Here is a 16204-nt window from a genome sequence, read left to right on the forward strand (position 1 = left end):
ACGTGGATGTACTGCCATATCTTTTTCAATAAACTTCACACACTTTCCCTCACTTCACTTTCTCAATTTCTGAACCACCAATTAGGGTTTATTCTTCTTTCAATTTCAATGGCGGAAGTTATCAATTTCCCCACCGATTCCTCTCTTCACAAATCCAAATCGCAATCCCCTCCTCCTTCTCCTTCCTCCGCCCCCGATCACCACCACCTCCCTCCGCCTCCACCTCCACGGAGGCGTGACAGGAGGGACGACAGGGACTTCGATCGCCATCCTAATCGCCGTCCACCTCCACCGGATTACTATGATCACCGCACGCCCCCTCCGCCGGTACATCCCAGAGACAGAGATAGGGACTTCAAGCGCCGACGCAGCCTTAGCCCTTCTAACCGCGGTCGACGTTATTCTCCAGCGTCGAGGCGCTCCCCTCCGCCGTATAAGCGCTCCAGAAGAGATAGTCCTCGCGGTGGTGGTTATGGACATGATGACAGGTGATGCAAGTTTTAGTTTGTTTAACTGCCTTTACGTGAAACTGTTAATAGCTAGAAAGTTTGTCTTCATTGTCTGATTATAAGAACTGAATTCATTTGATTATTAGATAATTGATATGATTTTAGTTATTTTCCGCAATGAACTGCGATTTTCTCTTTTTTTTAGCTGATTTGGGATTTACTGAAGGGTGGATGTTATGATCTATGTTTTAGTTTCTGAAGGAAATTGTTTGCATTTGTTGAATACTGTGTTATTTGTCAGGTAATTGGTACATTTCTTAATTTTTGTCTGGTTGGGTAAGGCAGGTTGATTTGTTAAACTGTTTTTGAGGATTTTACAAATATTCGTAGATGTTACAGATTTGTGTTCAATTTTATTGAAGTTTATTTGCAATCGGAATAATGTGTTTATGTTGTGGATAACTATAAAAAGAAGGATAAACCAATTTGTATGCTGGTTTGGGTCTCTCAAAAGGGCTTAGTCAGATGCCTCACTCAATCAAATTTGTATCTTTAAGTTAGTAGTGTTCCGGTTGATCAGAATTCTGTTGCTTTTGTATTTTTTTTTATAGATTTTCCCCATATCCATTGATCTGATGTTCTTGGTCATTGTGATACTTATCCCTTTCAGATTTAAGTTCTATTTAAGCTCCCATCCCCAAACAAACAGTGACATCCTTTTAGGTCTCTTTGAATTGTGACCTGACTCACCTGAGTAAATTGGTGAACTTGAAAAGTCATAGGCTAATAGCAAGTAAAACTATTTGTAATCCTACTGTGTTATTCAACTATACATGAAAACTAGGCCGCATCCGTGCTTTTGGTATTCTGTGGAGAAAACTGAGGATGCTGAATTGCTGATAATTAATTCTTTAATTTTAAAAGAGAACTTCTATGAAAGTATCTGTGATCTGTAGAAACTATGGGAAGACTCTGGAAAATGAACTCAACTGCTTCTGATGCTCTGTTTTATGTTGTAATTCAATTCATGTATGGTAGATGGAATTCAACTCATGCCAGTCATCATTCCAGCGATACACGTCGCATGGACCTTTGTTTTGAGTCTAGAACCATATACTGAAACAAAGAATCATTCTGGAATCTCGCTTCTACTTCCTTTACAACTGTACAGATCTCAAAGTGGTGGTAGGGAGCCAAACGACCACTTCAGGGTAACGAGCTAAGGTAGAAATGGATGGGTGTGATTGGAATCTTATTGCCGGAGAGATCTGAGAAGTTGGCTTCCATAAAAGGGATCAACTTGATAAAAGCAGCAAAAAGAGATTCAAGTTGTGGGGCATGGTTGCTCTTGCGACAATGAGTTTCTGGTAGTAGGATGGGTTTCCTAGCGCTGGTAATGAGAGTGGTAGGGTAGATGGGAGGTGAAACACACCTCAGATCTGTACATCTGAGATGGTCAGTGGCGGCTGAGAAGAGGGGAAGTCAAGGGTTGCTGAACAAAATTAGGTTTTTTATACATTCTGACTAAATAGTAATTAATCTTGATAGAGGATGTTTTGAAAGATACCAACAGATTAATGTTTTAATAAATACAAATTTTTTCTGAATAAATAATAATTAAATTTAACCGGGAAAATCATGAAAAGTCTCAATAATTAATGTATATAAGAAGGAAATAAAGAAATTATTTTATTTTTATATATGCATTTAATTGTATTAAAATATATCTTATGTTAATTTAGTAATGATAAGTTTCAATTCATGATTATAATCTTTCAATTCATATTTTGATAGCCATGGTGTCACCATGTAGAGGAGGAAGAGATAACGTTAAACGAATCAATTAATGCTTTGCTAGAATCTGGTATATAAAGGAATTGATTGTTTCTTATGTCATGATTTAAAAGAAGTAATAGAAATTGCATAAAGACAAATTTGAGTATCTTCTATAATTCTGACACAATCCTTAGTAATTAATACCAATGAAGCTCAGGGCATGCCCACTTTTATGGTTACTAACATCGTAATTATTTGAAAGAATACAAATTACACAATTTTAACCAGACTACTTCAAGATAAATTGTTTTGTTTGGAGAGATTTAGCACTGTATATGCTCAATGATGTTATTTAAATTGCTTCTATGAGAGATATAAGGCATGGTAGGATATCGTTCGTTATGTTGTAATGGAAAAATGTTTTAAGCTGTAATGCTTAACATACTTTTGTTTCTCTCTGCTAGTTGAATTTAGTTCATCTACTTCTTTTTCCTCCTTTTATTACCCTAATTTATACATCACACTTTATCAAATCATTGTTTTTCTTACTTTGCCTCATCATCTGACTATAGCAGATTTGGATATGATCGTTATGGTGGCTATGAACGGGGAGTTGGTGGAAGAGGTGGTTATGTAGATGAGAGGTCGTATGGAAGGTTTGGACGTCGTTCTGGAGGGGGATATCAAAATGGGATTCCTGGTACGTTAATAGTTGCTAACAAATTCCATTTTATCTGTATCATTAATTCTACTCATTATCATTTCTCAAATTTGAAATAAATTATACTTTCGCCTCTTTTTAAAATAAGAAAGTATAAACGCACAACAGCTTATGATTCTTACTCTTTAATTTCATGGCTTATTCACTGTGTTGTGTTACCTTTGATGTGTGTTAAATTGGTTATGTTATTGCTTAGTTTTGTATGGCTATGGGTACACGTACTAGTACCAGTAGAGGTACAGGTGAAGTAAAACTAATTGAAATTATACCATATGATAAATGACATTTCCATAATGTTCTAGCTAAGTTTTCTACGGAACGTCTAAACCCTATGAACTATGTCGAGCAAGGAAAAGATATCTAATCCAAATTCCCAGATTTACTATTTAGCCAATGTCCCTAAAAGCCAAAATCCAACTTTTTAAATTTACTCTAACACCCCCAAAACTAAACCAGAAGAGTGAAGACTGCAATTCCCAACAATAAACAGCAATAAGCATTACGCATACTGCATACTTTGTTATCCTCAGAGAACAACATAGGCAGTTCATCATTTGCTCCTTCTAATTTTACTTCGTAAATTGCTAATTTTTGTGTCTAAATGTGGAACCAATGTTGTCTACATATTTGAAGAGCAGCACATCTTAACTCTTATGTGGTAGCAAGATTCAAGTGTTCACATTTCTTTTTTGGGACAGAGTCAACTTACTGTTATATGTTATAATGTTTTTGGTGTTACTTTTTGCAGATTTGGAATCCAATCGTGGTTATGCAGACATGCCTGGTGGTGGTGCACAAAGGTCAGTTTTATAATTTTTTAATCCAAACCATCAATGAATAAATATTACCCCTTGTATCAAGTGTTTATTCTCTAATATAGATAAGGAATTTTATCAGTAGGAAAGTATCTGATGAAGGACATATGGCAAACATGCCTATATAGTGTAGTCTGAATTTCACTACACAAAACTTACTGTTACCATTGAAGAAGGCCTAGATCAAAACTCTGTTGCGATTATGGATGTTCTTAGACAAATTTGATTTTAATTATATATTAAGGATGTAAAGACATTAACAATAAGATATTTGTGAGTTGTGCCAGAGAGGGATTGATGTCTTACAAGCAATTCATTCAGGAGCTTGAGGATGACATACTACCAGCTGAAGCAGAACGCAGGTAAGTTCTGGAAAGTAACATCCTTCGTATTGTTTTTATGCATCCTAAAGAGTTTTTGGGATGTTCAGTGATGAATGGCTTTTGTGTACGACTTTCTAGGTATCAAGAATACAAATCAGAGTACATTTCCACCCAAAAACGAGCTTATTTTAATGCTCACAAGGATGAGGAGTGGTGTGTGTTTTTTCCTTGTAAAGTTTGTTGTTCAATCTTGAAATGTTTACTACCCAAAGTACAATTCACCATAGTGTGAATAGTTCAAGAGTGCTGATGTTCTTTCCATTATTTGTTTTACCTTTTGATGTAGGTTGAAAGATAAATATCATCCAACAAACTTACTTACAGTCATCGAAAGGTGAGTTTATATCTATCTTACAGTCTAGTAATGAAGAACTGAGCATTTTATCCTCTTAACTTTGATGGGTCATTACCTAGATTGGCAGATGGACCATAGTTTTCGTTAAGATATCTAATTTGTAGTGATTCGTATCTGGTTCATCATCTTTTAGGAGGAATGAAAATGCTCGACAGCTGGCAAAGGATTTTTTGCTTGATTTGCAGAGTGGAACGTTAGACCTGTATGATCTTATCCTCTCCCTCTGTCTGCCTTTCCTTATTCTTTAATATTCTTCCTATGATGCACATATTGTATGACAATCGATGCAGAAATCCTGGTTTAAATGCCTCTAAGTCCAGCAAATCAGGGCAAGCTAGTGAGCCAAATTCAGAGGAGGAAGCAGAGACTGGGGGTAAACGAAGAAGGCATGGTAGGGGATCTAATAAAGATAATGATTTCTCAGCTGCTCCAAAGGCTCACCCTATCAGTTCTGAACCTAGACGTATACAAACAGACATTCAACAGGCTCAGGCCCTTGTTCGTAAGCTTGACAAAGAAAAGGGGATTGAAGATAATGTTTTATGCAGCAGTAATCACAATAAAAATGGTGATAAGGCTCACAGTGGATCTGTTTGTCCAATAGTAATTATACGGGGCCAAACATCTGTTAAAGGTCTGGAGGGTGTTGAGCTTCTGGACATACTTATTACATATCTTTGGCAGATTCATGGTGTAGATTATTATGGTATGATTGAGACTCATGAGGCCAAGGGTTTAAGGCATGTGAGGTCAGAAGGAATAGTTCATGAAGAAACAGATAAATCAAGTGCTGAATGGGAGAAGAAACTTGACCTATTTTGGCAGGGGAGGCTGAATGGTCAGGATCCCTTGGAAGTAATGACTGGTAAGGAGAAGATAGAGGCTGCAGCAGCTGAAGTATTGGATCCATATGTAAGAAAAATCAGGGATGAGAAGTATGGGTGGAAGTATGGTTGTGGAGCTAAGGGTTGCACAAAGCTTTTCCATGCATCTGAATTTGTGCACAAACATCTTAAGCTAAAACACCCAGAGCTTGTAGTGGAACAAACTTCAAAAGTGTGTGAGGATCTATATTTTCAAAATTACATGAAGTAAGTAACAACTAGTGCTTCTTTGTTTTTGCGTTTGCAAGTGTTGGTGGAAATATGACTTACAGTGGTCTTATTGTTGCTGTAGTGATCCCGATGCTCCTGGTGGAAATCCTGTCATGCAACAACCTCAGGTAGACTACTAATTTTGATTTACAATATATATAAAAGTACATGAATGGTTTTATATATCTAACCTGCCCATTTTGCAAGAGGGCTTTGAGCTTGAACATGGACAATGTGGAGGCCTATCTTTACCAAGTGCTGAAATTTAACCTTTTATTTAGAAGAATGAGGGTGGCTAAGATCAAACTCTAGACTATCAAGTCTTTAGAGGCTTTGATACCACAGAGAGCTAGAGAAGAGTACATATGATGATTATGAAACTCCCTAATCACACAATAGAGCCTGTATCCTATAATTAATGTTTTGTTAGACTTTACTATGCAATACAAACAACAACCAAACTTTAATCCTGCTGAGTGAGGTCGACTACATCGATCGAACGACACCATAATGTTCTATCATAAATAATGTTCACTAACACTTCACTATTCAATAAATCTAGACAAATATGTACATCATATTCTCAACACCTAGAAGAAAGTTATTACTAAAAGTGATGCATGATTTGATAGAATTATCTTTATGATCCTGTTGTGAGAACCTTTTTGTGTATAAATTTTGGTAGTTAGTTTTGTATCCCTAATTTGGCATTTTGGCACTGATGTGGGTCAGCACAGCTTGCCAAATAGTCAAGTTTTTTAATTTTCTTCTGAATGTATGCTGCATATGTTATTGCAAACAAGAAGTTGGTCTAGTGGTGTAAGGCTTTGCTCGATCCCCAGCAAGACCAAAAGGTCAAGGGTTAGATACCTGGGAACGACACTTGTTGGGAGGGGCAGCCACACCCTGAAAGGGATTAGTTCCTTACCCATATGGAGAGGGGATACCCTTGTTAGTACCCAAAAAATAATCTGATGTATCAACCTTTGTGGCTTAAACTTAGCATTGTATTTCTGAGCAATGTCAAAGTTGTTTGATTTTCATATTCTTACACTCCATTTTTTGTTCTACTTATAGAAGGACAAGCCTTTAAGGGGAAGATTAGGTCTTGAGGGTCGATTGAGAGATGATCGTGGTCTCGAGGGTCGGTTGAGAGATGATCGTGGTAATCGGCGAGACTATGATCAGAATGACAGAATAAATGGAGATAGGCATGATAGTTCTCCATCCCGTGATCAGCAGTCTAAGGCACTTGAGATCGGAGACCATGATGAAACAATGTATGATTCATATGGAGGGCCTGGTGTACCTCCTTTTGCCTCGGATATGCCCCCTCCTCCACAAGTGTTGATGCCTCTACCTGGTGCCGGGTTGGTTACTGCTTCCATTTCTCCTTCCTCTCCACAATCTTATCCTCTCTTTTTTAATTTTCTTTTAAGATTTGATTGGTGATTATAGATTTGTAACTGTACAGGCCTTTGGGACCCTTTATTCCTGCTCCGCCAGAAGTTGCAATGCAGATGCTGAGAGAGCAAGGAGGACCATCTTCATATGATAACCCTGTAAGAAAGATGCGGTCTGGCCCTCATATGGGTGGACCGGCTCCAATAGTTGCTGTTCCTCCAGGTTTTAGACCTGATCCTCGACAGATGCGAAGGTAAATGTTCTGCTGCTTCACCATGTCTAATCATTTGGTATTTCTAATCAGCTCCTTCCCCACTCATTTCTGTGATCTTTGCTCTTGAAATCCTCTCAAATAGCATATTATGTTTGTCCTTTTTACTTGGGTTAAAAACGCTTAGGTAACACTTCATTGCATCGCTTATTTGTTCATAATCTGATAGATTGAGCTTATTACCTTTTATTTATCTGTGAAAGGGGAGTTCAATTGAAAGTATACTTTTATTCTTTCGTTATCTATTATGACCAGAGAATTAAAAAGGAAAAAAAGAACTAGCAAAGGTGAGGATGATATCCAAATAATAGGAAAAAAATGTGGATATCAATTTTCTAGTTCAAGTTCTTCCTTTGTTGTGTGTGATTGATTTTTGTATATATAATACTTATTTGGCCAATGGTGGTGCAGTTATCAAGATCTGGATGCCCCAGATGACGAGGTCACTGTCATAGACTATCGGAGTTTATAGGTATCATTGGTGGGTACTCTACCATTCCCATTGTTAATAAATAATGATGATAATAATAATAATGGGATCAGGCTCTATTTTCTTCTGTGAATTTCTTGGATCACTTTTCTATTTTATCAATGTAGTTACACTTCTGGCATAGTAACTTTAATATTGTACTAGAGTTTACATCTTAATTTTATTGTGACTGGTTTATATATTTTTACAGAAATGTTAGATAATTATATCTTTAAAGTGCTAAATTTGTGTGGACCTTTTAGATTTGAAATTACATATTTTGAATATTTTATATTAAGAATACTTTTATCTTCTAGAAGATAAAAGTCATAACTAAAAATCAATGTGTTTTAAATCACAATTTATATATAAAAAAGTATCAAACTATTTTTTTTTATTTGTATGATAACTTTATTCATTAATTTTACTGAGCACGTCTTAGTGAGTTTATACTTGTTTGCCTTGTGAGAACTGAAAGTAAATTAATCTTGATAATTGGATCTTACTCAAGTGGTCAGATTTGAAAATAAATGACCTTTTTATTTATTTATGTCATATTCTTATATGGTTAGGATTTATAATTTATTGTTCTTATCTCTTACCAGATTGTTGTCATTTACTAATAAAATATTGGTTTAACAGGATAAGATTCTACCAAATTCTTAGAAAAGATAAATAATTTAATTCCTCCTAGCAATACTTGTTGGTTGGGATAACAATGCATCCCTTGGTAGTATAAAAAGTTTGTTTTAATTTCATAGTTCTTTTGTATTTATTATACGTCACAACACGTATACACAAGAATATGAAAAGGGGGGAAACTGGTTTACTTTTTAACTAGTAATGAAAGTATAAGAAATTTTTTTGTCGATCACTTTCAAGACATCAGAAATAAAAGCCTTTGGAATTATTATTTTTACAAGCAAATCCTTTAGAAATTTGATACTTCATTTTAAGTAGAAAGGTTTCTTAAATAGAGAAATAAATAAGTGCATCGACACTTCTTCATCCGCTTACGTATATCGAATGTCAGACGCTTTATTATGGTCTTGGATGCTTTATTCATTTAATAATTATCCTGAAGCTTTATTCCTCAAGATCAAGATATATGCCACAACAACATTCCTCCTCTAAAGGATATGACATTTCTCATTCTATTATTATTATTATTGAATGTTGAATAGCAATGATTTTAATATATTTCTGTTACTAAACTGGTTTGGATATTAGTATAATGGTATAATATCAACCGGTGATTCACTAATTAAACCCCATACCGGTAAAGTTACATATACATATATAGCATATTAACATTAATATTAAAATCAATAAAAAATCAATATTTTTTTTCATTAAAATATTAATTTTAAATAAAATTCGGCTAGTATAACATTTCAATTAAAAACCAGATGGTATAGCCAGTTTTAGCAGATATAATTACATAACCAATATAATTATTATATTGTATCAATATGAGACTGGTTTATTGGTTGAACCGACTCGCACGAACCAACTTTTACGGTTGAATCGGGCTCCAATAATTTCCTTTGTTGAGATGGCTAAGGCCAGGAATAGTTAGAATATTGAACACAGACTTGTCTAAGGTTCCTGTATTTTCTAACTATCCAAAGTACCCATCGTTTAGATTCATTTCATTTGTTTATATGTTTATATGCATAAACAATTCTTTAAAAATAAAATCTTTCTAAACATAAACAATTCTTCAGTTCTCATATAAAAACTCATAGAGAACTATGTTAAGATTTAAAGTTTTTTTAGTAAACATATATCACTTAAGAAAACCATATACATTTATCTTTAAAATTTTGGCTATTCAAATAAAATCTATGATATCAATAAGGTGTTGGTCTAGTAGGGTAAAGCCTTACTAGATTCTCAGAATGACCATAAGATTAAAAGTTCAATTCTTGAGAGCGACACTTATTGAGAGAGACTGTTACACACCCCTAAAGTAATTAGTTTTTTATCCAAAAGGATGAGAAAATAAAAAAAAGAAAGATAAAATCTATGATATTCGATCAATTCTAATTGTTTTAATTTCTCACCAACAATTAGTCTTACTTCAGATACTATAGTCATATATAGTATAGACAACCATCTTAAAAAAAGGAGATAAATCTACCAATAGAAGAGAAAAACAAGAAAATGGCATATTAACCATTAATGTGCCATAAACATGTCCTTAATTACAAAAGTAACCAGAATTTTTTATTAAATTATTCACAGCCGCACATGAAATTTAATAAAATTTGGGTCATTTGTCATTTTATAATCTATAATAACAATTTAGTAATTTATTTTTTGCACTTTGGAGTTTGATAACTCGGTGGACCAAAGACGCAACCACATTGTTGGTCCTATTTCTAAATAAACAAAAAACATTAAGATTTGAAATATGAAAAAAACTACAAAAACGCATCACATTATATCCCATACCCATATGCAGAAGAAAAAGGGTAAACAATGTTCCTTAGTTAATTTCTGGCTCTACATAACTTCGTGTACAAAATATGTTTCCATAATGAGAATAGTGTATAATCTATAAGCTATAGGAGATAAGGGAAGGACAGAAGAAAAACACAAAAAAGCTAATTCTAATATAAACAATAAATTCCTAACTACTTACACTAATATAATATTGAAGATTCTCTAGGTACATGAATCATGAATGTTTATCAACATGGCAAACCTTTAAAAAAACAATGTCCCTCATGGATATGATGAGAGTATCCATAATACTTGGAAATATAATGCTTACAAGTTACAAATCTCATAGCTGCTCCTGGATGAAGTTCATAGATCTCAGCATGGAACCTAATGTGTCTTTAGAAACATTGAATTTCACCTCTGTTTCCCCACTACTTGTCTTTGTATCCTGGAGCTGAAACAAGTACAACAATCAAAATAATCTAAAATACATAAGATACAATCTTATACAATATAAAATAACACATTTGCTTATATTGCATAATGAAGCACATATGTGCAAGGAATTCTGGAATCAAAAAGGGAGGCCCGGTGCATAGGGCTCACACACGCCCGTAAGCAAAGAGTTTGTTTCCAGTGTGTATAATATCAAGATATGCATAAACTTTAAATCCAAGGCAATTCTTTCCCCTTAAGTAAAATGAACAGGGAGAAAGCATAGGTCCTAGTTCAATACATTTTGAAAAAGGTTATGGCAGGCAAATTTAAAATCCAGAAACATTCAAATTATCAGACACCCCATGCCTCCTATTCTGAGGTTTCATTGACATGTGAGAACTGCAGGAGCAAATTATTACACCCGAAAATCTTACATTGGACTGTAAAATGGTAGGGAACTAGGAAGAGTAGAATTCTGTTGTCCAAGTTTTCATACCTTAAGATTGATAACAGCAACTCTATTGACTGGTACAGCGAGCTGCTGACTGATGTGAACCATAGACTTCAACATAGGCTCCAAAGTGACCCTCGTCACCCTGAATTGTACGTTTCTCTCTCCTGAAGGACTTTTGCCATAATCTTGCAGCTACAAAGAGGGAGGAAAAAATAATTAACAAGTAGATAAGAAATTTTCTAGCAATATATACATGTTATCTAAACACAATTACTACTTTATAGCTCAGGTAGAGAGCAATATGGTAAGTGAAAATGTGAAATAACCAAGTGTGTTAAGATTTTCTGCGGAGAGCACAAATATTAAATGGAGATTTGAAGAGAGGCTGATCTCTTCCAACTAAAGGGTATATGATGCCAAGACTGCAAGTCGAAAGAGAACATAGGTTGCAGATATATATACCTTCATGTTGATCACTGCAACTTTACTGAATGGGCTTGAACTCTTATTTTCTATAACCCAAGTCATAGACTTGAAACTATTAAGGACAACCTATGTAAATAAATAATAGTCAGCTAAAGCAATCATCAGCAACTTCAAAGCAATAATAATTATAAGGGCAATTCAGATCAATACTGTGTTATCTACGGGACCACCATCCCGGTGAATGGAAATCGGAGCCATGGTAGGATGATTCAAATCAGTAACAGGAAAGCTAATGTCATTGAGATTAAAGCGCTGTGTCACTGAATCTTGCCAAGGCCATAATGATGGGATGACTTCAGAAATTAATGAAAGGCTCTTCTTGCTGTTATCTTCTTGACTGTCTCTGTTACCCTGAGTGCTTGAGGGTGTGACTTTTGCAACATTTTTCTTAACAACTGCAACCCTTTTACTAACCTCTCTTAAAGCATCCATTGCAGTGTTATAAGTCTCAACAGCTATTGCCCCTTCTTCTGCAAGCTTAATGGCTTCTCGACATAGACTATTAAAACGCAAGGTGAGACTTTCAATGCCAAGCGGATTTGGTGTTCTTTCATCTGTTACAAAATTGGATTTTGCATTCCTTGTCCACCGTTTCAAAATGTAGTGCGATGGAAGGGTAAGAACATTTGTAACAGTGTAGACAGTCAATATATGTCGACAAAGAATGCCCGAGTACTCAAACATCTGACAGCTACAATTTGCCTTCATTTCAGAAATATCTAATGTGACCATGTACGCCTTGTGGTCGTGTTCATATTTTGCAACCCTGTATTTACTGACAAAGCCATCATCCTCAACATTATTTGCAGTATACACAAAAGTTTCTACCAGTTCCTCCTGAAACTTTGTAAAAATCTTCTTAGTGTACAAATTTGCAGCCTGATGTTCCATTGGTGATGGAGTCTTCAATTCAGGTGTTGTGCAAATGGTATTGTTATCTGCTTCTAATTCTTTTTCCAATGAATGCTCAAGAGCTCTTTCATAATGCTTAAAAAATAAAGGCAGGGTTGTCTGTTGATTTACATAGCCTTCAAAAAAGGAGCTAATCCCGTGGCTTGGAGTGAGTGCAGCAAAAAAAGTACCATGAAAGTAAACAGGGGCCCATTGTTTGCGAGCATTATACACTGCCTGAAGCCAATCATTTTTCTGGAGATCATATTTATCTATGAGAGACTTCCATGTAGATTCAAAATCTTCTATACTCTCAGAGTGACTGATGCAGCTATATAGTTCCCCATAGAATGAAGGATGAGCAAGGTAAATATGAGCCAAACGTTCTTGACCTTCTCTCAAAATGTGCCACTTACAAATACAGTGGCGACTTTCTGGAAACACCTGGGTAACAGCCGCTTGTATGGCTCGATCTTGGTCAGTGGTTATAGAAACAGGCGGACGATTATTCATAGCAGATAGCCATGTCCTGAACAGCCAAGTAAAGGATGATTCAGATTCGTCCAAAAGTAATGCACAACCAAATAAAACTATCTGACCATGATGATTGACTCCTGTAAAGGGAGCAAATGGGACTTGATATTGATTTGGTCTATACATCGTGTCAAAAGTTACTGCATCACCAAAATAATAATAAGCTGTTCTCGACCTTGCATCAGCCCAGAATACGTTTGTCATGCGGTTCTCATCATCAAGCTGTATTGCATAATAGAAGCCAGGGTTTTCTGCTTGCATCTTCTTAAAATAATTCAGAAGATTGTGAGCATCTCTTCCAAGAGTCCTCTTTCGAGAATATCCTTCGCAGGCAAAAGGCCCGATGTTTCGGGTTGGGTGACATTTTTCTACTGGAAAGGAACTTCTGATATTACCAATCGGTTCTAAAGGAATGTCATCCATGGAAGCATAGATACCATTACTAGCATCAGATGTATCCATTACATTCCTTGCAGCACCTGCAAAATGCCTACGGGGTCGAAGGTGGTGCACCTTACTTGTGGAAGCCAATGAATGATTATGGTCCTCAACAAACTTTGTCACTATCCAGTTTGCATCTTTTTTCTCTATCCTAAGCATTGCGCTGCAACTCACTACATTCTTCCTTTTCAATACCTCTCTGGAACAAGCAAAGTCCCAACTTATAATTTTACCATCAGGCTTAGCACGACTGAATTGACCAACATGGATGCTAAATCCTACATGCCTTGCATATGCATCATAAAATATTTTTGCAGCATCCTCAGATTCAAACAGCATGCCTAGTTGTGGTTTCTTATATGCATCACCATCCTGATTATTTACTTGGCTTTCAGCCAAGTTTACAATCATAATTTGTCTCTGGCCTTTTTCATCTGAAACATTTTCAGAAACAGTTCTATCACTGTTTCCCCCTTCATCTACTGCTTCGACATCCATGACAGTGTAGCTAATGATAAGAACGCCTTAATGGCCTTCCTTGAAAGGACTAGAAAAGGTGACTCATGCTTATCCTTTTGGAGCAGTGATGGAAATTGCCTGGATTATCCACATACACAAGGCACTGGCTAAGTACGTTATGTCCCAAAAGCTCCAAGAAAATATATGATCATGAACATACAAAATAATTTTCAAATTCTAGAATCCAGAAGAAAGGTTGATTGCTGGAAGGGTAGTATATAATTAATTAAGATGAAGGAATTGCCGAAAGTGTAAAATGCTAAATCACCAACATTATCAAATGACATCTGATTACAGATATCATAAATCCTTCAGCATGCAAATACTAGTTTACTCAAACCCTGGAAGGATGGTTGTATTTATAGCCTTGTAGGCAGCTTGGGTAAATTAATTAAAAGTATCTAACAGTTTCACTTAAAGACACGACCAAATGATGAGATTTTAACCTTAACACTAATGACAAAATCACCATTTTGATAAATATTTAACAAAGTTAAAATTTTATATAACAAGATGAGCCTCAACCTAACGGTAAGGTTGTTCTACCTCGTGACCTGAAGCTTGAGGTCACGGTTTCAAATCTTGAAAGCGGTCTCTTTGTTTGTAGGGGTAAGATCGGCTACACTAGGTGAGAGCCTCATTCATCAGGCCTCTTTTTTTATTTACAATATTTTATATATGTTAAGAAATCCCTTAATTTGAAAATAGATTAACTTTGCCTTGTGGAAAGAAAATTCTAACAATGGAAATTCTACAAACTATCGTATAGTTAGAATCAAATTTCCATAACACAAGTCCATTATAGCTTCAACAAATATACAATTAAATACAAAAATTTATGACCTAGAGAATACCACATTATCACAAATAAATACAACAAATACTGACCCAAAATCATGTTTACAGTTTCAAAATTCTCAAAGACCATTGTCATTACAACTCATTGACAAAGATTTGATCATTTGGCTCTCCCATCACACATTTCCAACAAAAAAGGAAAATTTGGTACTCTCAAAACTCAAACTTTATGCATTACATGTTGCCAATGAACAAGAAATTAGAGCCAAAAAATCAAAATTCACCAACCTGGGGGGAAGAAGAAGAAGAAGATTTGAGTTGAGGCTGAGATTGTGAGTAGAATCAAAACGCTGCGTTCTATGTCCCAAAATCCCTTGGGTTGGAGGGTACCCTTTTGTGTTGGGAATTAGGGTTTTGAGTTGAAAGGAAGAAGAGCATGAATTTCAGCGTAGCCAGGAGCTGAGTGAGAACGAGTTGAAGTTGCCCAACTCAGAAACAAACCCGGTTTGTGTTTTCTTCTAATTCCATTTTCTTTGTTGCAGATGAATACACTATAACTGCATTAACCTTTCTTTTATTTTGATGCTTTATGAATTTTTTTTATTATTATTATATTATACACTATTAATATTTAATTTATTTTTATTAAAAAAATAGTCCAAATTTTTAAATAAATAATATAGTGATGGTATATAAATTTTTAATTATATTTCTCATACATTTAAGTGCTTCTTTTTTATGATTCATTAAGACTAAATAATTCCAATTTTTAAATATAAATTAATTTTGCATTGTTATTTTTTTCTTTTTTTACAAAACACTTTCTTCCCTCAACAAAGCAATTTTTTTATACACCCCAACATTGAACCTCTAATATCTTGCTTAAAAAATTATCTACCACCTATGTTATGGGGATTTATTTTTTTAAATGTAAATGACTTTCATTACTACAAATAAGTTTACATAAATTCCTGGTTGGTATTCTGTTTTTTATTTGATTTATGTAATTATCATTTGATTATGTGTTACTACTCCATTAAAATTGCAAGACAATAAAAATTACATAAAATGACAACCTTTTCATTAATGGATTTGATGCTTTTGGATGTTCAATCATTATCATACCATCAGCTAAAAAGTATTACGCCAATCTACTAAAAAAATAAAACTGGCAAATGTTTTGTAAAACTGTAAACGCTAAAGTACTTTTAATTTTCCCATCAACTAAAAACATAGACTAGGAAATTATTTTCCATACTTGAAATTTAATTTCAAATTTTTAAAATACTGTGACATACTCAGAGTATGCAGGGAAAAAAGGGAAAAATATCGAAGAAGATTAAAGAAGAAAATGATAGATTTTTTAGAGTAATGGTGGATGAATGTATATTTTCTGTTATTAATCAAAATGCAGAATAACAGACTTAAATAACACAAATTTCTACTGGTGGAAGTTTC

The 16204-nt window shown here is 34.9% G+C and overlaps 2 protein-coding genes across 5 annotated transcripts in view; one reads left to right on the plus strand and one right to left on the minus strand.

Annotated features, from left to right (window-relative positions):
- Positions 1-16204, plus strand: part of LOC109355022 (serrate RNA effector molecule-like) — a 25592-nt gene continuing 9388 nt past the window's right edge. Inside the window, exons 1-13 of one of the 3 annotated variants that reach the window (XM_019597920.1) lie at positions 1-488; positions 2798-2925; positions 3695-3746; positions 4049-4123; positions 4223-4297; positions 4431-4478; positions 4633-4701; positions 4790-5590; positions 5676-5721; positions 6671-6963; positions 7068-7250; positions 7680-7740; positions 12373-12391. In XM_019597920.1, coding sequence (XP_019453465.1) covers positions 7-488; positions 2798-2925; positions 3695-3746; positions 4049-4123; positions 4223-4297; positions 4431-4478; positions 4633-4701; positions 4790-5590; positions 5676-5721; positions 6671-6963; positions 7068-7250; positions 7680-7740 — 2313 coding nt within the window. In that variant the 5' untranslated portion in view covers positions 1-6 and the 3' untranslated portion in view covers positions 12373-12391. Of the gene's footprint in view, positions 489-2797; positions 2926-3694; positions 3747-4048; positions 4124-4222; positions 4298-4430; positions 4479-4632; positions 4702-4789; positions 5591-5675; positions 5722-6670; positions 6964-7067; positions 7251-7679; positions 7922-12372; positions 12392-16204 lie in introns of those variants that run through there. The other 2 variants (XM_019597919.1, XM_019597921.1) reach the window with 2 other exon arrangements.
- On the minus strand, positions 10157-15279 carry LOC109355020 (protein FAR1-RELATED SEQUENCE 3-like). 2 transcript variants are annotated; one of them, XM_019597917.1, is made up of 5 exons: positions 15035-15279; positions 11714-14026; positions 11540-11629; positions 11120-11269; positions 10157-10639 (listed from the first exon to the last, which is right to left on the minus strand). In XM_019597917.1, the coding sequence occupies exons 2-5, from the start codon at positions 13925-13927 to the stop codon at positions 10529-10531; spliced, it is 2565 nt and encodes an 854-aa protein (XP_019453462.1). In that variant the 5' UTR covers positions 13928-14026; positions 15035-15279; the 3' UTR covers positions 10157-10528. The 2 variants fall into 2 exon arrangements, with proteins under 2 accessions (XP_019453462.1, XP_019453463.1); XM_019597918.1 differs by lacking the exon at positions 15035-15279 and adding an exon at positions 14837-14930.

Source organism: Lupinus angustifolius, chromosome LG08, assembly GCF_001865875.1.
Source record: "Lupinus angustifolius cultivar Tanjil chromosome LG08, LupAngTanjil_v1.0, whole genome shotgun sequence".
Classification (NCBI taxonomy): domain Eukaryota; kingdom Viridiplantae; phylum Streptophyta; class Magnoliopsida; order Fabales; family Fabaceae; genus Lupinus; species Lupinus angustifolius.

Excerpts from the sequence above, each read along its gene's own strand:
- LOC109355020 (XM_019597917.1), bottom strand. The coding sequence starts at position 13,927 with ATGGATGTCGAAGCAGTAGATGAAGGGGGAAACAGTGATAGAACTGTT. Across the intron at positions 11,630-11,713 it reads GTGGTCCCGTAGATAACACA|GTTGTCCTTAATAGTTTCAA; the intron begins GTATTGATCTGA and ends TTATTTACATAG. Across the intron at positions 11,270-11,539 it reads TTGCAGTGATCAACATGAAG|CTGCAAGATTATGGCAAAAG; the intron begins GTATATATATCT and ends CCCTCTTTGTAG.